Consider the following 21,084-nt stretch of genomic DNA (forward strand, 5'->3'; position numbering starts at 1 on the left):
AAAGAGGGATGAGTGTGTATGTACATGGTCTCTCAAATCAGGTAACCCTGATTTACAGTACTGTTCTGTTACTGTATGACCTGGGCCAAGATAATAACTTTTTTTTTTCTTAAAGACTTTATTTCAGACAGAGAGAGCAAGCGAGCACGAATGGGGGAGAGGGGCAGAGAGAGAAGCAGGCTCCCAGCTGAGCAGGGAGCCCCGTGCGGGGCTTGATCCCAGGATGCTAGGATCATGATCTGAGCCAAAGGCAACACTTAACCGACTGAACCACCCAGGCCCCCCAATAATAACATTTCTGAGTAGAATTTACTACAATACAAAATGAAAATTATACTAGCATTATAAAGTGGCTAGGTTAAAATACTACTGTATGCATCTTAATTATGCATTTAAAAGATTAAAGTTAATGAAGCTCATTAGCCCCCCCAAAAAATAAATAGAGTGGCTAGGTTAAAAAAAAATATATTAATAAAGTTCTTAGAACATGATAGACATTCAATATATGGTAAATATGGGTGGCTCAGTCGTTAAGCGTCTGCCTTCAGCTCAGGTCATGATGCCAGGGTCCTGGGATCGACCCCCGCATCAGGCTCTCTGCTCAGCGGGAAGCCTGCTTCTCCCTCTCCCACTCCCCCTGCTTGTGTTCCCTCTCTCGCTGTGTCTCTCTCTGTCAAATAAATAAAAATAAAATCTAAAAAAAAATAATAATAAAAGGGCCCTGAAGGGGGAAATTTCATGTTAAAATAAATAAATATATATATATATAATTCCAGATCCTCTTTTACATTTTTATTTTATTGTTATGTTAATCATCATACATTACATCATTAGTTTTTGATGTAGTGTTCCATGATTCATTGTTTGTGTCTAACACCCAGTGCTCCATTCAGTACGTGCCCTCTTTAATACCCATCACCAGGCTAACCCATTCCCCACCCCCCCTCCCCTCTAGAACCCTCAGTTTGTTTCTCAGAGTCCATAGTCTCTCATGGTTTGTCTCCCCCTCCGATTCCCCCCTTCATTTTTCCCTTCCTACTTTTTTTTTTAATTAACGTTTGTATATACCCAGTGTTATATAAGAGAAACACATTTTAATTTCTATTCTAGGTAAAATCATCACCCAAGAAACTATACTCAGAACCTTATTCTTCACCTAGTTGTCCATACAAAATTAGCAGAATTTCGTTCTGAATATGACCATCATTAATTGACGTCAACAAATTTTCAGAGAGTTGTTTAGGTTAAAAACTCTACCATGTTTTCCAGGAAATGACCAGTGTAAGAATAAACATATCCTAACACCAAAGAAATGCTGTCGTGTTAGGTGTCATAAGAATAGCACCAGCAATTGCCAAATTTAAAGTGAAAAGGGTTTATTATTTTTAAAATATGTGTTTATACACATTTTTATTATTTAAAAAATACAATTTTCAGAGACATTTCACAAAATTCTCTCATAACTTAGAGGAAAGAAAATTGTTTTAATCAAAATAATGACTATTCTCTAAGCCTAATAAAAAAGAGATGATTACATTTCATCTTTAATCTCTTTAATTTTTATTCTCATTTTTATTTGGCATAATTTGCTTGGAAATTTGGTTTCTGTGAGTCCTGAAGCAATCTGTATTCATTTCTGTAGATGACAAAATTGAGAACAGATTTGCACCTGAGAGAGATGAGTATGGATCAGATACAATGAGTGAAATAAATATTGTTGGCCGGATTACACTAAATCTGTGGAGAATCATGAGGAATGAGGTAACGTGCTTCATCTAAAATTTTATTGGAAATAAGAGATTAGGATGGTATAACTATTTTAGTGATTGTAGAGTATTAGTATAATCTATGTAACTTATGCTTCTTTGTGAATTATTTTTGTTATACCTAAGTAGAGCTACAAAACTAAATACTACATATTCTAAAATGCAAAGCTACAGGACTATTTAATGTTACTGATATGTTTTAATTTTGTTCCATTTGTGTCTATATAGCAGTAGCTAGAAAAGTCTACAACTATCATAAAGTTTTATGTTGTATGCGTCGAATGTTGTATAATTTCATCATTTTTTGCACTTAGTGCTAGATGAATTCAGCTTGGTCTTTCTGATTTAGTAAGTAAGAAAAATTTAGTCTACATAGGAAGGAACCAAGGATATTTAAAAACTGCGTCAGACTAAGAAGGTAAATTGGAAGGACAGTACTTGGAAATAGTTAATAGCAGCTTCCAGTTGAGGCTTTGGGGGTCCAGATAAGGATTTTTGGTAGTATAAATTTCAACAAATGATCTTATTTACAATCACTCAAAGAAATAATTCTTTAACTAAACATGTAAGATCATGGGATCTTAGACCACCATATTTGCATCCTTGAAGTTGCCTGATTTCTTTTATTAAAATGTAAAAAGATACCTACTGTAAATTGGTCTATTCTCAGATTTTGGACTTTGGATAATATCAGGTAAGATTTTTATATTTAAAAGAAAGCTGTATTCTTCAATCGCTTCTCCTATTTGAAACTACTTTCTCATTATATTTCTATTATACACTCCTATTCACTATGATCTTTCTTGCTCTTCCACATTTCTGTAAAACATTTGACTTTCCAAGCATGCCCTCTGCAATTCTTTTGGGCACCAGCACACAGTAATTCTTTCACATAAGGAATTAGGTTCTTTATATAACATTCAGATGTCCTTATTTTTATTTCCTCTCTACACCATGAGTCTAAAGTTATGCTCCCATTTCATCTAATTTGAAAATGTATAATATATGTAACTGCTTGAGGGTAATTTTATTTTAGTGTTTTCTTCTTAAAATACTATCAGAGCACAGGGAATCCCCAGTGACTTCAAAATAATTCCTAATGACACAGCATAGGATATGGAAGGTATAGAGATTGTGGTGTATTTGGTTTGTACATTCCATCTTGTATTTCAAACTGCAGTCTCTGATATTGTCTGTGATGAACACATAAATTGAATATGTAAACACAAAATTAAATTATTGAATCTTAGTTTCATCCCTGAAGATCCAAAAGGCAGCTGTACAATTATCCACTATTAACTTAAAATCACAAATTGAGGAGTAAATATTTCTTCAAAGTTTAGAGCTTTCTTTAGTCCTTACTCAAAATTCAGGGTCAAAGGCTTTCTCTAATTCTAGGTTGAATATACAGCATATCTGATCTTTATTTGTAAATATGGGAACAACTGTGAGAAAGTTATGAGTTGGATAGCTTACCTGCCCCCCTTCCTAGATGGGCCAAATTGGAGAGTCACTTTTTTTTTCTAACCCAAATTTGGAAATTTCCAGGAAATCCTGAATGAACTTTGGGAAGTTCTGTCTTATATCTCAAGTTATTTTGGAACTTTAAGGGTTATTACTTTGGACAGAAACTGGCCCTGAGAATTTTCATATTAGAGATCCTCAAACTATTTTTTCTGATCTAAACAGTTCCAGAGGCTCCTTTTTAATCTTTATTTCTTTTATCTGTATCTCCCTCATGAAACTTAGCAGTTTCTAACTGTATAATTGTTTTTGTTTTTTTTTGTTTTTTGTTTTAAGATTTTATTTATTTATTTGACAGAGAGAGAGAGATAGCGAGAGAGGGAACACAAGCAGGGGGAGTGGGAGAGGGAGAAGCAGGCTTCCTGCTGAGCAGGGAGCCCGATGCAGGGCTCGATCCCAGGACACTGGGATCATGACCTGAGCCGAAGGCAGACGCTTAACGACTGAGCCACCCAGGTGCCCCCTATAATTGTTTTTAATATGCTCTTTATTAAAAATAATTTGTATTCACTATTAAAATGAATGCGGATGAGTATGTAAAATGAAAGTGAAATCCTCTTGTTCTCTCTAGAACATCTCAACTGTTGCACTCCCCCAGTATAGATTACAGTTGAATGAATATCTTTTCTTCTATACCTTGTTTGAGTTTTTAAAATTTTGTTTATTTATTAATATACTAGTTTTCACTGTCCTGTTTATTTTTTTTAAGATTTTATTTATTTGTGAGAGAAAGAGCACAGTTGGGGGAAAGGCAGAGGAAGAGGGAAAAGCAGGCTCCCCCCCCTGAACAGGGAGCCCAGTGTGGAGCTCAGTCCCAGGACCCTGAGATCATGACCTGAGCCACCCAGGTGCCCCTCACTGTCCTGTTTAACATAAAATTACTACTTTTCTCTCTGGACTTTGAATCCTCAGTAACAAACACAGTGCCTCTTAAATAGTGCTCATGACATACTTGTTGACTGCTTAAATAACTCTTCCCCCAGAAGATGGTGTTTAGAATTCTGGGTATCAGCTTAATCCAGGCCTTTCAAGAATTTGCCAAGTACCAAATATTTATTCATTGCCATCTCTACTGCACAAATTTGAGGCTGGGGTTAGATCAATCAGGTCTATGGTTGGGGGGCACTTGGGTGGCTCAGTCAGTTAAGCGTCTGCCTTCGGCTCAGGTCATGATAGCAGGTCCTGGGATGGAGCCCCGCATCGGGCTCCCTGCTCGGCGGGGAGCCTGCTCCTCCCTCTCCCTCTGTCCCTCCCCCTTCTCGTGCTCTCTCTTGCTCACTCTCTCTGTCTCTCTCATAATAAATAAGTAAAAATCTTTGGGGGAAAAAAAGTATAGCCGGTTCCTCTATTTTCACAGGCAGAGAGCAGACTATACGGTTGCAGGTGTTGGTAGATAGGTGGATGGTCAATGAGAGTCTGTGGAAGTTCTCTTCTGATTGCCTCAGTTTTCTCAGTAAAAAAGCAGTCAGTGTTCTCAACTGAGAATAAGCATAGTGGAGGGACTTTTTGTTATCAGGAGAATTCGTGAGCAGTTAATTAGAAAATATAGTATAAAAGCTAGGTAGCACGGACAGCCCATTTGCGATTCGCATCAGAAAAAGCGATAACCTGCCAGCTCTGTTCAACTCACAGGCAAAGGGTTATAGCTTTGTGAAAAAATAATCAGTCAGTTACAGAGCAGGAGAGAGGCAAAGAAAGAATTGGTATGTGCAAGGTTGTGATTACAATTGTGCAATTTGAGCTAGATACGGGAGGTTGGGGTACTAGAGGGAGTAAACCACAAGGATGGGAGATGGTGTTCAGAGAATAGGATGCATGAGATTATGGAGGGGGTGATTACTGGTGGTAATAGAACTTGGAGTATGATCATGGGAGTGGGTGGCTAAGGTGGGACGGAGCCAGTGACGTGTGAATTTGCCTCAGACCTAGCTCTCTGGTAGCAGTGTGGAAGAGGACAAGATTAGAGGTAAGGAAACCAGTGAAAAGATTTTTGGGGTAGGTCAAATGAAAGTTGGCAGCTGTATAAGGATTCAAAAAACAATTTAGAGGATAAATCCACAAGAATTAGATGTACAAAAAGATGAAGAGGAGGTGTCAAGAATAATTATCAGGGTTCTGGCATAGATGATTTAAGATCACAGTTAGGTGAAAAAATACAGGGCATGAGGTATCAGATAACCAGGTGAAGATAGGAAAGTCCCAAATATGTAAATAGGAACGTAAACAGGAGGATGCCTGGGTGGCTCAGTTGGTTAAGTGGCTGCCTTTGACTCAGGTCCTGCAGGATCCAGCCCCGAGTCCGTCTCAGGGAGTCTGCTTCTCCCTCAGCCCCTCCCCCTTCTTGTGTTCTCTCTCACTCTCTCTCAAATAAATAAATAAAATCTTCAAAAAAGGGGGAATGTAAATAGGAAAGTCCCAAATATTAAGTAGAGGTCTAGATTAGAGATAGAGCCTGGAAGTCACATGAGAGTGGATGAACTCACCAAGAAGGGAATGGAGAGAGTGATCAGGATTGAGCCAAAAGACATTTTTGTGAACGAAAACATTTTGAGGAGTAGACAGAGGAATTAAATCCTAAGAAGCAGTCTAAGATGAATAACCAGAAGAGAACACTCCCAAGAGAGCCACTAGGAAAGTCGGATGTTTCCACACAAGCATGTAAACCTCCCATTATCTCGGTTTGGCAACATCAGAATCTGTTTCTAATATTCCCTATTACAGTTTTAGTTTGTCAATAAGCATGTCAGGTGCTTTTAAATAAGACAGTGTGATGGGCAATGAAGATTATATAGAAGTAGAATAATGTACTCGCTCCCATTCATATACTGTTTTATCATTTATAAAGCACTTTTACAGACTTGGTCACTTTTAAATTTTGATAACAAACTTGCAACATAAATAAGACAACAGAGTAGTGAGGTACTATTCCAAATAGAAAAAACTGAAGTTCACAGAGATTTAATGACTTGTTGAAAGCCTCATTAGCGGGCACCTGGGTGGCTCAGTTGGTTAAGCGACTGCCTTCGGCTCAGGTCATGATCCTGGAGTCCCTTGATTGAGTCCCACATCGGGCTCCCTGCTCAGGGTGGAGTCTGCTTCTCCCTCTGACCCTCTTCCCTCTCGTGCTCTCTATCTCTTATTCTCTCTCTCAAATAAATAAAATCTTAAAAAAAAAAAAAAAGAAAGCCTCATTAGCTAGTTAAGGGGTCAAGACTCAGACTCATGGGGAGCGTCTGCCTTCGGCTCAGGTCATGATCCCAGCCTGCTTCTCCCTCTCCCTGCCGCTCCCCCTGCTTATACACTCTCTCTCTCTCTGTCAAATAAATAAAATCTTTTAAAATTTTTTAAAAATAAAGATTTGGACTCGTAGGCATGCTATCTTCAGAGAGCTTAGTGTATATTTTATTTTAAATATAAATATGTATAAAATAAATACATAAATAATATATATATATATACTAAGCTCTCTGAAGACAGCTTTCCAGTGTCCTAGAAATTTTTTTTAAGATTTTATTTATTTATTTGACAGAGAGCACAAGCAGTGGAGGAGTGGCAGGCAGAGGGAGAGCAAGAAGCAGACTCCCCGCTGAGCAGGGAGCCCAATGCAGGACTCGATCCAAGGACCCTGGAATCATGACCTGAGCTGAAGGCAGATGCTTAACTGAGCCACCCAGGCGCCCTGTCCTAGAAATTTCTTATATCTTCATATGGGTGGTGGTTACTTGGTTGTATATATACATAAAAATTTATGAGTTCTTCACCTTAAATTTTTGTACATTTCTTTAATTAAGTATGTGTCAATCAAAAAACTTTTTTTAACTTAAGACTCAGGTAATGAGGAACAACTGAGGGAATAAGGTGATGAAGGATAGAGCACAGGTACTTATGATCTCCTTCCATTTTTCTTTATTACATCTTTATTTTCTTTGTTCCCCTGCACTAATTCTGACTGCCTCTCCTAGGTCTGAGTAAGTTTATTTCTGAAGTAATTAACTCTTGTATTTTGCACATTGACTGCAGCTGTGAATGGAAAAGTATAACCATACCTCTATCAGACCATTCCTTTATCAATAAATAAATGTACAAGCATTGTAACTCTTTTATCAATTCTGATTTTGATTTACATAGTACATTTATCTAATGTTTAACTTATTTAGATTTCCCCCCAAAACAAGTAACTCCTACTTTATATTTCTGAATCCATACTTCAACTTCTAGAGTAAATCACTTTCTAAAGATTGGAACATTCTGAAGATAGATCATCTTAATTTTAGAGTTCATGTTTCTTTCCTTTAGTTTTACTCACAGCTGGGATTATAGCTAAGTATATTTATGCTCCTGTGACACCAAGAAGACTCAAAGTAGAGTGGGTGTCATAAGGTTATAATATTTGTTTAGTCTTAATCCAATTTGTGAAATTGTCCTATTTGAAATAAAATCAACCCAGAACATAGATCTGCCATCTGTCTCAGGTATTGGGAACCAATTTCTTAAGATTTTAAGTTTAATTTGAGTCACAAAATCTGCTAGTTAATCCTCATAGGTCAACTTATGTGGCAAGTTTCAAAATTTTCCCTAATGAGAGAGCTACAGGACAATAAGGTAACCTTTTCTGTAGAGGTTTTTTTGATTGCTTATGTTACTGAAGACGTATACTCCAGCAAAAGTATGTATTTGGTCTAAAGTGCTATACTCTGTATTAGGTAATCATGTAACTACCAGAGATCAGATGTTTGGCTCCATTTTCTGTAACACTAAATGGGATTTAACAAAAAAAAACCAACAACCAAATGAAAATATTCGTTAGCAAGTAGAAGAGTCACTCAAATATAGGGATTTGATAATAAGATGAGTTATTTTTGAGAGAAGTACTCCTGGCCAGTAATGATTGTTGGAAAAAATGGTGATTTACTTCCAGGATAATGGGTTAGTACCTGCTTTATACTGGTGACCCTAGAATAGGCTTGTTCCAAAGTTTAAAACTCTGTGTGTACACACATGTGTGCTTGCAGTTATACCAATTGCAGTGCTGTCATTCTGGTGAATGATAGAAACTGTAGATAGGGGCGCCTGGTGGCTCAGTCATTAACCATCTGCCTTCGGCTCAGGTCATGATCCCAGGGTCCTGGGATCGAGCCCTGCATTGGGCTCCCTGCTCAGTGGGAAGCCAGCTCCCCATCTCCCACTTCCCCTGCTTGTGTTCCCTCTCTCACTGTGTCTCTCTCTGTCAAGTAAATAAATAAAAAATCTTAAAAAAAAAAAAAAAGAAATTGTACATAAAGTAAGACCAGTTTGGGTCATACACTGAGATGAGCCTTTAAAAATTCAATCCGTTTTATACCTGCTGGATTGTAGAAATGGAAAAGAAAATATTTTATAATTATAATGTACAAATGTGAAGTGCTTTTGAACTGTTCCTCCCAAGTTGACCTAAGATTGAGGACTGCAGATTCCTCAATTTCCATTTTGCCTTGAAATGCCTGCCATTGTCTCGGTTGCTTGTGTCCTATAGGTATTTCTGAGATAGCATTTAGCTAAGGTATGTGTTCTGAATTTGGACCCTTTTTTAGTATTCTTTTCCCATTAACATACTTTTATCTACATATTTTTTTAAAAGATTTTATTTATTTGAGAGAGTGTGCACGAGTAGGGGGAGGGGCAGTAGTAGAGAATCTTCAAGCAGACACCCTGCTGAGCCCGGAGCCTAAGGCAGGGCTCAGTCTCACAACCTATGAGATCACGACCTGAGTGGAAACCCGAACCAAAACCAAGAGTCAGAACTTAACGGACTGCGCCAGCCAGGTGCCCCTTTTTCCTACATATTTTGAGCATGGGGAAACATTTCTGCCATTTCCTTTTAATCTCTTGCTTTGGGAATGAAATTAAGTGACTATAATGTCCATGTATTGGGTCTTAGTACCAATGAAATTCTTGGAAGCAGGATGAATGCCTGACCTTAACTAAGTAACTCATTCTTGAATCTGTGGAATTCTGTTAATCAGCATGTCTTCGTGGACCAAAAAGTAAATATGGAAAGAACATAAAATTAACTTGCTTAAAAAAAGGCCTTTTTTTTTTTGCATGGCAATCCAGATTTATTGAACTACTGATGCTAAGTTATACAAAATTGCACCACTTTAATTAAGGCTCTTAGTTTACATTTGGCCACCTCATAGTAGTTGTAACATTTAGGTTGGTCAATTTAAATACTGTGGCTCCCTGTTGGGATCTTTACACCCACAATCTTTACACCCAAACGGTTAATGCATACAAAGCAACAAGGCACTGTTAAATAAAACAGCAGTAGTTACTGCAACTTAGGCCTTATGACACATGATTAAAATTACTTCCACATTCACATCCATGGTACTCATCCACCATTTAACATCTCAACCAAAACATAACAAATGAAACAATCATTAACAGGCAAAAATACTAAACCTGTGTATTTGGTATTGCAAATACACTAAAGCATGAGCAAGCAAGGGATTCAAAGAATCTACAGCTGCAGAAGCATGAAAATTATTTACAAAAATTGTTAAATCATTAAAAAACTGTTTGAAAATATATGCTTCTTGTTGTCGACCACTACTGAACACACAACTATAAACATTGTTCCCTATGTAAACAAAAAAGGAAAGATAAAAGATTTGAAAAGTGTGGACATTTCCTTCCCAACAGATAGTAAAGGCATTGTCTTTAAGACATTATACTGAAAGGACTATCATATTGTAAAAATGCTTCTGTCAGGGGTGCCTGGCTGGCCCAGTCAGAAGAGTATGCGACTCTTGATCTCAGGGTCGTGAGTTCAAGCCCCACATTGGGTATAAAGATTACTAAAAATAATAACTTTTAAAAAGTGTTTTTAAATGCTTTTGTCAGTATTTGTATTGGCATAGAGTATAAAAGAAGTGATAAAAACTGAGATCTCTTTATGTCATGACCAAGTTGAACTCATCTGGTCTGATTGTTTTCTAATTAAATATTAGCTTATGAGTATTTCCATCTAGAAGGCTATATATACAGTTTTATTATTTTTTTTTGTAACATCATTTTTATAGGCAGTTTTCATATCTACTGTGAAAAGTTTGAAGTAATATTCCGGATCTTTTAGAACAAAATTTGCACATAAATACAAGCATTATTATAATGAAGTCTTGGTTTTGTTGATTTTTTTTTTAGGTGGCTCTAACTAACTACACCTTTGAAAATGTGAGCTTTCATGTTCTTCATCAGCGTTTTCCCCTCTTTACCTTTCGAGTCTTATCAGATTGGTTTGATAACAAGACAGATCTGTACAGGTAATTGTTTTATAACTCTGAAGAGGATAATATCTGTTAAAATGAGTATTATTAGAGTAAATTTACATACAACAAAATGCACACATTTAAATTGTATTGTGCCATGACTTTAAAAAATGTATATACCCTTTAACCACTACCCCAGTCTAGATAGTGAATGTATAATATTTTATGAAACTGCTAAATTGTCTTTATCACATCCTTATATTTGAAGGATATTTTCAGTGTCTAATTCTGGGGTTGAGATTTTTTTTTCTTCCACCATTTTAAAGATTTCACTCCCTTTTCTTCTGGCCTCCATTGTTTCTAATGAGAAATCAATAGTCATTCTCCTCATTTTTCCAGTGTATACAATGCATTTTTTTTCAAAGTCAGGCTTCATGAACAGCTGACTGCTGTTGTTCCTCTGTGTAAGGTTTATAGTGGAGGCAGGGGAATTAATCAGCTCTCCTGATCCACAGTCAGTCCTTAGAGGTTCCTAAAGGATGAGGCTTTCTCAGCAGTCCTGCACTTCCACAGAGCAGTGGACCTCTGCTTTGTACTATTGCCAGGCCTTGGCCCCAAGCAGATTTCCTGACTGCCCTAGGGGAAGATATGGCTTTTTGCTTCAATTCCTTCCTCATCAGCGCTGTTTCCTTGCCTGGAATCTATGATGGAAAGGTTCCCTGCCTCTTTTCCAGTGGTAGACAGCTGTTGCTTGTTACTTAGTACAAGGCCCACCGTTGGAACAGGGCGGTTGCCTGCCCTTCCTTCAGGTGCAGCTTTTGCAACTACCCCTTTCCCAGCAGCAGACATCTTTTGCATCTTTTCTTTCCCCAGAGATGGTGGATCTCTGCTTAAATCCTGAGGATTAAGAGTTTCCTGCCAGTCCCACAGCAGCTCAAGCCTTTGCTTCATAGGAGAGAAAAATCAGAGGAAGATGCAGGATTTCATTCCTTTCTGCCCTGCCCTGCCCCCAGTCTTGGTGGGGGTTCCATGAAAAAACACTCCTCTGGTATCTGGGGTTCCCAGTGGTTATAAACTGTCATGCTGGCCCATCCGTGACCTTTAAGAATTTATTAGCATTTTAACTGGTTCACTCTTAAGTGCTTTTATGGCAGCTGCCTCTGCTGCCAGTGCTCTGCCAAAGATGACATAAGTTATGGGTCCTGCCTTTAGATGGATTTGTCACCCTGTAAAATTTAGTTCACCTGATTCTCTTGTAACCTCAACTTTCTGACGGCTTCAAGAAAACATGATTTTGTAGATTATCCAGCTGTTTATTATCGTTAGACTGGATTGATGTCGATGTCCTTTTGCAGCTTTCTTTATCTGAAACAGAATTCTGTGATTTTTTTTTTCCTGGTTGCTTTCAAGGTTTTTCTCTTTGCCTTTACTTTTCAGTAATTTCACTATGATATTCCTAGATGTGGATTTTTAAGAATTTGTTTAACTTTCTTGGTGTTTGCTGTGCTTCTTAGATCTTTAAATTGATGTTTTTCATCAAATTTAGGAAATTTTTGGCTATTTCTTTAAATATTTTTTTCTGCCCCCGCTTACCATTTTCTAAGACTCCAAATTACATTAAACTATGTGACGTGTCCCATAGATCTTTGAGGCTCTGTACATTTTTCTTCAGACTTTTCTCTAACAAGCTATCTTTAGGTTCACTAACTTCCTTCTGTCATCACCAGTGTGCTGTTAAGGCCAGCCATTTTGTATTTCAGTTACTGTATTTTTAGTTCCCAAATTCTCATTTGGTTCTTTTCTTTTTATAGTTTCCATATTTTGTTGCCCTGTCTATTCACTCCTTAAGACTATGTTTTTCTTCTAATCTTTTAAATATTGTTTTCCTTAGATTCCTGAACATATCTATAATAGTTACTAAATCCAACATCTGGCTATCTCGGTGTTAGTTTCTGTTTAACTGCTTTTTTTCTTAACTGGGTCCTATTTTTTAAACATTTTTTTATTTAAATTCAATTTATTAACATATAATGTATTACTGGTTTCAGAGTTACAGGCCTGTGATTCATCAGTCTCATATAGTAACTGGATCATATTTTTTGTTTGTTTCTTTGCATGATTATGTAATGGATATTGTTGATGTTCTCTTGTACAGATTCTGGATTTTTGTTATCTTCCTGTGAAGCGTGTTTATTTTTGCTCAAGTTGGCAATTCATTTATTGGCTGATCACCTTGAACTTATGTAAACCTGGTTTTTATACTTTGTTAAGGTGATTCTCTCAAAAACCAAAGTGTTCTCTAAGCCCCTCAAACTTGTAGGATTCAATCTCCAAACTCTGTTCCATTTGCATATTGCTAGTGCTTGGTTTTAGGTTTGTCTAGAGTAGGCCTTACTCTAGGTCAAAGGCCTCCTGAGGCATGATTTCTCTGGACTCCCAGCTGGCTGCCCAACTTGTTAATAAAGGGATAATGAGGTCTCTACTTTCTAGCAACCCCAGCACTGTCTGAATAGTTCTTTTCCAAACCCACGCTCACAGCAGCTACTCCTTAGTAAGCCTCATAGGGATTCATCTTCCTCATTTTCAGCACAGCCCTGGGCTAGTTACTCACAGGAAACCTCCGCCTGTGTTTCTGACTGCTAACCTCTGCTGCTTGCACAGACACTCTGTCCCTCAGATTCTAGCTGTGAACTGCCTGAACTCTGATCTTTGCTTCCTCAGCTTAGCAAGACAGCCTACTTAAATTCTAGCATACTGTAGTATAATTAGGAAATTGTCTTCACATGGGCTGGGGTTCACTAGCACAGTCTTACATTGCCTATTGTTCTTTGCCCAGAAACAATTACCTCAACTGTTTTATCAAAGCAGGAAAGCTAGTCCAGTGCCATTTATTCCATCATAGTCAGAAGTGAAAGTTCCCACCTCTACTTTTCTTTAAGTTAAAGGTAAAATGATAGTAGTAAGCTTAGAAAATAGCTATATAAAGAAAAAAGTCCTGAAATTAATATGCCCAGTGTTTGAAATGAATGAAGCTCTGCTTATTGAATTGTAAGGCCACATGATGGTGAGGATGGAAATACAGCCTTAAAAACGACTTGAAACATTTGGGGGAACTGCTTTCTGAGCATGTCATCTCCAATCTCTTTTGAGGAATCTCAAGGAAGTAAAGTGTGAAGTCACAGAAAGCACTAAGTTTATGATCAAAGCCTTATCGAGATAGAAGTTTAGGAGAAGTTATCTGTCAATAAATAAAATGAAACTTTTATTTATTTTTTTAAAGATTTATTTATTTGAGTGAAAGAGTCTGTGGAGGGGGGCACGAGCCAGGGAAGGAGCAGAGGGGGAGAGAGAATCTCAAGCTGACTCCCCATTGAGCATGGAGCCTGATGCAGAGGTCAATCTCACAACCCTGAGATCATGACCTGAGCCGAAACCAAGAGTCAGATGCTCAACCAACTGAGCCACCCAGGCACCCCAAAGTGAAACTTTTAATATTAATATAAAACTTAACATTGGAAACTACATTTGGTGGCTTACTTATAAGCCCTAAAATGCAGTAAATGCATATTTTGCTACCTCTAATTAGGCATTATCTAGGATAAGTAATTGCTTTTGCCAAGTGAAATAGAGAGCTGGACCTAACATACTACATAAAGGACTTGAACTTAAACATTAGACCATTTATGTTAGATGGCTTGTTTTACATGGAGACCATACAGTCTTTCTTCGGAGATACTTTGGAAGATCACACAATTATATTTTTAAATTTAAGTGAAATCTTACCAACAAAGTAAGTCATACTTTTTAATTTGCATTTGCTTTCTACAGTGTTTTAAGTAAATAGACACATTTTTTGTAAATTGCCTCGGAAATTAAAGGAACTTGCTAGTCAAGAATTTCTTGTATTAAATCTGTTCGTAAAGCATGAGGGAGCCCTGATTATTATCATTTTGTTTTTGTAAATTCACATTTGGTCTCCTGAAAGCCCTTGATTTATATAAATGAGTTAAGTTCTCAGAGTTGTGTTGTTAGAATGTATTTTCCCATAAAATGTTATGTTCCATGTTTAGATTCCTCAATCAGCTTATAAAACCTTCCTAATCCCTACTAGTAACGATCTAGGGAACTCATAGTAGCGTTCTGATTTCATCTGCTTTCCAATAGTTTTGAATACTATTCCAGTTTCTGAGCTAGGAGCTGTGTGTTGGTAGCAGAAGGTTATGTAGCTCAAGAAGATAATATTCAAAATTTTTTTCTTCATTTCCTGGATATAGAGCCAATCCAAAGAAAAAAGTTCAGAATAAGTGAGTTTTACTTAGAATTCTTAACTCTTTTTGTCACTTTCTTCTTAGAAGCCCTACCCCAGAAAATACCCTGTGCCCTCAAGACGCTCTAAGTTCATCCATTCAGCACCTACCCAGGCCTATCATGAGTAGCTTATACTTTATATTTCCCTCCCTCTTCCCCAAATAAAAACTTGTATTTGGGCTTCTGGGTGGCTCAGTCAGTTAAGTATCTGCCTTGGGCTCAGTCATCCCAGGGTCCTGGGATCGAGTCCCTCATCGGGCTCCCTGCTCAGTAGGGAGTCTGCTTCTCCCTCTGCCCCTACCACCGCTTGTGATCTCTCCCTCTTTCACTCTCTCGCTTTCAAGTAAATAAAATATTTTAACAAATAAAAATAAAAACTTGTATTTGTTTATTATACTTGAATTTCACAAAGTATTAGGAGAATGACATAATTCTTTAACAACAACAAAATTACCTAACAAAATTCTACTTTGTCACATTTTTTTAAAGACCACAATGTAATTCCATTCTCTTTTTACACCATGTGGTGACCCAAATAGGACTAGAAATTAGGAATGAAGGTGATCTTACTTATTTTTTTTTAAAGATTTTATTTATTTATTTGAAAGAGAGAGAATGAGAGAGAGCATGAGAGGGGCGAGGGTCAGAGGGAGAAGCAGACTCCCCGCTGAGCAGGGAGCCCGATGCGGGACTCGATCCCGGGACTCCAGGATCATGACCTCAGCCGAAGGCAGTTGCTTAACCAACTGAGCCAGCCAGGCGCTCCAGATCTTACTTATTTTTTAAAGATTTGTTTATTTTAGAGAGAGCAAGCAGGAAGGAGGAGTAGAAGGAGAGAGTCCCAAGGGGACTCTGAGCTAAGCACGGAGCCCAACACGAGGCTTGATCTCATGACCCTGAGAGCACAACCTGAGCTAAAACCGAGAGTAGGTCAGTTAACCAACTGAGCCACCTAGGCGCCCCATGAAGGTGATCTTATTTTAAAAGACTGCTTTTTTAATTTAAAAAATCCACTTTTGGGGTGCCTGGGTGGCTCAGTCATTAAACATCTGCCTTCGGCTCAGGTCATGATCCCAGAGTCCTGGGATCGAGTCCCACATCAGGCTCCCTGCTCGGCAGGAAGCCTGCTTCTCCCTCTCCCACTCCCCCTGCTTGTGTTCCTTCTCTCACTATATCTCTCTGTCAAATAAATAAATAAAATCGTTAAATAAATAAATAATATATAAAGTCCACTTTGTAAATAATTTTAAAATGTCAGGAAAGATATGGAGTGACATCAGCAAGATGGTGGAGTAGGAAGCCCTAGATCCTCCTTCCCCTGTAAACACACCGATTCAGCAACAATTCAAAGACACTCTCTTTGTGAGAAATCCAGGAACTAACTGAAAGAATCCTGTGCCCTGGATAAATGCAGAACCAGACTCCCCAAAGCTGGTAGGGAGATTTAGTATACCCACTTGCCAGAGTCCCTGCTTCTGGCCTAGAGCTGTATGATCAGTAAATGGCCCCTAGCTCTCTGCTTCTCCCAGAGGAGAAGGTTGGTTTGCATATCTGGCACCCCAACTTCTCCAAAGGGGCTCTGATAAGTTCAACAGTCTAGCTGGTGGAGCCAAATGGAGATGGTGGCATGGGGCTGGTAAATGCCATACATCCTCCCCTGCTGCTCAGCACAGAGTGAGTAGATGACAAATCCCACCTCTCAGCTTACCCCTGGGGAGAGAAGGAGATCCATGCATCCAGTGCCCCAACTCCTCCACGGCTACACAAAGAACTGCCATCTGTCTTTCTAGTCTTAGAGCTCTGACAGGTTAAACACAGTCTGACTGCCTAGAGGAGAACAAAGTTGTTTGGATTAGCAAACACCATAACTCCACCTTCTGCTCAACAAAGAGTGGGTGAACAGCAACCACAGCTGCCTGCTTCTACCTGGGAAGGGAAAGAGTTGGTAGAGGCCCCCAGAATCTCTGGCTGGGATGATTGGTGGAGGCCTCCTGTATGTGGCTAGTCCATGAAGACTGGGAGAAGTGCCTGCTTTGTCTTTTGTAGGACACCAACAGAGAGTGTCACGGAAAATGAGGAACCAGGCAAAGATACTCCAAACAAAGGAAGATAAATATCCAGAAACTGACCATAATGAAACAGTTATATGATTTACCTGACAGAGAATTAAAAATAACAGTCATAAAGATGCTCATCAAGGTCAAGAAAACATTATATGAGCAAAGTAAGAATTTTATCAGAGATAGAAAATATTAAAAAGTACTAAACAGAAATCATGGAGCTGAAAGAACACAATAACTGAACTGAAAAATTTATTAGAGGAGTTCAGCAGTAGAAAGCAGAAGAAAGAATCAGAGAACTCCAAGACAGGTCATTGACCACCATGTGGTCTACAGAAAGAATGAGTCATTAGATCCATTTTGTTTTATTCTAAAGGGACTGACTGAATCCACACATAATGTTATCTCAGATTCACAATGACAAATCTGTATTATTGAAGGATTACCTTAATCTAAAAAATACATTAAAATGTGATACAATTTTTTGCCTATCAAACTAGTAATAACTTAAAAATTATAATCCCCAGTGTTGACAAAGATCCAAAGAAAACAAGTACTTTATCATCACTAGCTCGAATGTAAATTATTAAAACCATCTGGAAAGCAGTGTGCCACTATGTATTAAAACTAAATCATGGGCGCCTGGGTGGCTCAGATGGTTAAGCGTCTGCCTTCGGCTCAGGTCATGATCCCAGGGTCCTGGGATCGAGTCCCGCATCGGGCTCCCTGCTCCTTGGGAGCCTGCTTCTCCCTCTGCCTCTCTCTCTCTCTCTCTCTCTCTGTCTCTCATGAATAAATAAATAAAATCTTAAAAAAAAAAAAAACTAAATCATAACAGACCTTTTGACTGTATCTAAGAATTTATCTTAAGGAAATATTTCAGCATCAGTACATAGACTTAGCTATAAAGATGTTCATCAGAGCATTGCTTATAGTAATAACAGAGCCATTAAATTATGTTATAGAATAGAATATTCAGGGTGCCTGGGTGGCTCAGTTGGTTGACTGACTGCCTTTGGCTCGGATCATGATCTTGGAGTCCCGGGATCGAGTCCCACATCAGGCTCCCTGCTCAGCAGGGAGTCTGCTTCTCCCTCTAACCCTCGTGATCTCTCTCTATCTCATTCTGTCTCTCAAATAAATAAAATCTTTAAAATAAAAGAATAGAATATTCAATAGCTATAAAAATATATAATTATGGGGAAATAGTCAAAATATATTGTTAGAAATACAAGTTATAGAGCAGTATTTCTGTTTGTCTATTTTATTTAAAAATTGAATATAAAGTTTTTAGGACAACTTTTTGTTTAATTCTTAATAGTTTTGTTCAGATACAATTCACATACCATATAATTCCCCTATTTAAAGTATACAATTCAGGGGCACCTGGGTGGCTCAGTCGTTAAGCGTCTGCCTTTGGCTCAGTTCATGATCCTAGGGTTCTGGGATTGAGCCCCGCATTGGGTTCCCTGCTCCGCGGGAAGCCTGCTTCTCCCTCTCCCACTCCTCGTGCTTGTGTTCCTGCTCTCGCTATCTCTCTTTCTCTCTCTCAAACAAATAAAATCTTTAAAAATAAAAAAATAATACAGTTCAATGATTTTCATGTATTCAGTTGTGGAACCATTACCACAGTAAATCTTAGTATTTGCATTACCCCAAAAAGGAACCCTGCATCTCCGAGCCATCACCCTCCAGTCCTCCCTTCTCTACTCCCACCCCTATTAATCTGCTTTCTGTCTCTAAAGATTTGCCTGTTCTGGATATTTCCTATAAATAGATTCATATAATATGTTGCCTTTTGCAACTGATTTCTTTTAGTATAGTTGTCCAGATTAATTCATATTGTAGCATGTGTCAGTACTTCATTTCCTTTTATTGCCAAATAATATTCCATCATGTGGTTATATACCACATTTTGTTTATTCATTCATCAGTTGATGGACACTTGGGTTATTTCTCCTTTTGGCTGTTCTGAGTAGCGCTGTTAAGAACATTCGTGTGTGGGATTTTGTGTAGATGGATGTTTTCATTCTTGGATATATACTGAGGAGTGGAATCAGTGAATTATATGGTAACTGTGTTTAACAATTTGAGGAATTGCCAGACTGTTTGCCAGTGCAACTGCACTATTTTACATTCCCACCAGCAGTGTATAAGGGTTATAATTTCTCCATACCCTCACTAACACTTGTTATTATCAATCTTTTTTATTATAGGGTGATTTTTTTCCTTTTCATGTTCATTTTCCAGTTTTTCTGTATTAGTCATGTATTGTGACTTTTCGAATTTTATTGAACAGTTATGTGACTGTATTGTCCTAAAAGCCATATAATTAAAGGTTGCAATGTATTTGAGCCTTAATATTCGTTAAATGAATAAATTTTATTTTTAATATACTTTATTTTTATGTTTTAATATTCAGTCAAAACTTTTGTTCATGGCTTTGGTGGAGGGTTTTTTGTTTGATTATTTTCTTAAAAAAGGCAGGGTAGAGATTAATTTATGTAAAGATTTATATCAAAGAACAGAATATTTGTATTTCCACAGAAAATACTGATTTGACATATATTACCCCGGGTATAATCTCATTAAAGTTATTTTTCTAATCATCACCAAATTACTGTGTTTCTTCCCATGAACAGATAGTAGGCATGCTTTTAGATTGGTATTTACAGTGATAAACCAAAGCCTCCATGTTCTTTAAAAACCTATAGATATGGTGAATTATAATTGTATAATTATTGCAACAGCAGTAGCATCTAAGAGAGTGTTAATTTTTTATAATAAAGAGTAACAACAAGCAAAATACTGAGAATAATTATTCTTACAAGTACTATTTTAAACTTTGAATATTTTCACTAGGTTTTATGCCCTTGAAATATATGGAATTTTCTAATGTTTAACTCCTTTACATATTTTGCTAATGGCTCACATCATGACTCCCTCCTTAAATCCTCATTTTTAGTGTGTAAGTTTTGGCAGAATTAAGAGTATTAGTTTTAAGCGTCCACATTTTTCCCTAATGTTCATAGTATGGATTCTCTTTTTAACAGGTGGAAAATGGTTGATCACTACATTAGCCGTGTCCGTGGAAATCTCCAAATGTTAGAACAGCTGGACCTGATTGGGAAAACTAGTGAAATGGCTAGACTCTTTGGCATTCAGTTTTTACATGTACTGACAAGGGGTTCACAGGTAGGAAATCAATTTTCTTACACACTTGAAAGTTCTGTGTGAGTGCCATACTTATTTTTGAGATGTTTGAGGTGATTTGATATTTTGAACTCTCTATGTGGTACTAATATATAGGTGGTTAATCAAATCTTGTCATTTTATTTTCTGGAAAAGCTTTAACTTCACTTAACACCTCCACCTTTTATTTTCTCTCCACACTAGCTTTCTGGCCACTGCTAAGTTTTTCATGCTATTAAAAAACTAAATGACTATGTCCCTGGGATGACATTTTGTTCCTGAATATTGTCAGTGTAATTAGGGAGGCCTTCAAAGGCCCCTTAAAACTAGGGAAGAAGCAGCAAAGAAAGTCTGCCTCTCTTTTGTTTTACATTCCTAATTTTAGCATGTTCTAATTCCCAAATAAAAGTTTAATATAAAAAGGAAGAGGATTTAGGATCAATATAAGTAGCTATATCACTTTTTTTTTTAGCTATATCACTTTTTTAAGAAATTAAAGAAAAATAGGACCCTAGAAGTAATTTCATTCATAACTTTTTAATTAATATCCCATGGATATGAGAGATTTTGTCAAATGCATCACCCAAAAAGAGTTCATGCATTCATTTCAACAAATATTTATTTGAATACCTTTAATGTGTTAAATAAACACTGTGCTAGGCATCAGGGATACTACATTAATTCACTCAGGTTCCTTAACCTTATAAAATCTTTTAATTATTTTAATTAGTGTAAGTCTATAACATTCCCCCAATCTACTAATTCCGTAAATACAGCAAAAAGAGTTCTAATTACTTTGGCATGTTTATTAATAAAGTATGTTTATTATATTGTTTATAAGCTATTTATACCCCCCACAAATTTTAAAAATGATTTGAGCTGGCTTTATAATAAGAGGCAAAGATACCTTAAAACAACATGAGAACATTTCTGTGAACCCATGCTGGTTCTTGTGAGTGCTTTCCTTTTCTAATACTCCAAACCATC

The 21,084-nt window shown here is 37.4% G+C and overlaps 1 protein-coding gene across 3 annotated transcripts in view; it reads left to right on the plus strand.

Moving 5' to 3' along the window:
- The window catches only part of REV3L (REV3 like, DNA directed polymerase zeta catalytic subunit), a 177,263-nt gene that overhangs the window by 120,834 nt on the left and 35,345 nt on the right, over positions 1 to 21,084 (plus strand). For all 3 annotated transcript variants that reach the window (XM_028104163.2, XM_028104166.2, XM_088023889.1), the window contains exons 20-22: positions 1,643 to 1,761; positions 10,473 to 10,591; positions 19,959 to 20,100. In XM_028104163.2, the coding sequence (XP_027959964.2) occupies positions 1,643 to 1,761; positions 10,473 to 10,591; positions 19,959 to 20,100 (380 nt within the window). The remainder of the gene's footprint in view (positions 1 to 1,642; positions 1,762 to 10,472; positions 10,592 to 19,958; positions 20,101 to 21,084) is intronic.

Source organism: Eumetopias jubatus, unplaced genomic scaffold, assembly GCF_037043125.1.
Source record: "Eumetopias jubatus isolate StellerSeaLion01/CBP00866 unplaced genomic scaffold, mEumJub1_p1.0 scaffold_6, whole genome shotgun sequence".
Taxonomy (NCBI): domain Eukaryota; kingdom Metazoa; phylum Chordata; class Mammalia; order Carnivora; family Otariidae; genus Eumetopias; species Eumetopias jubatus.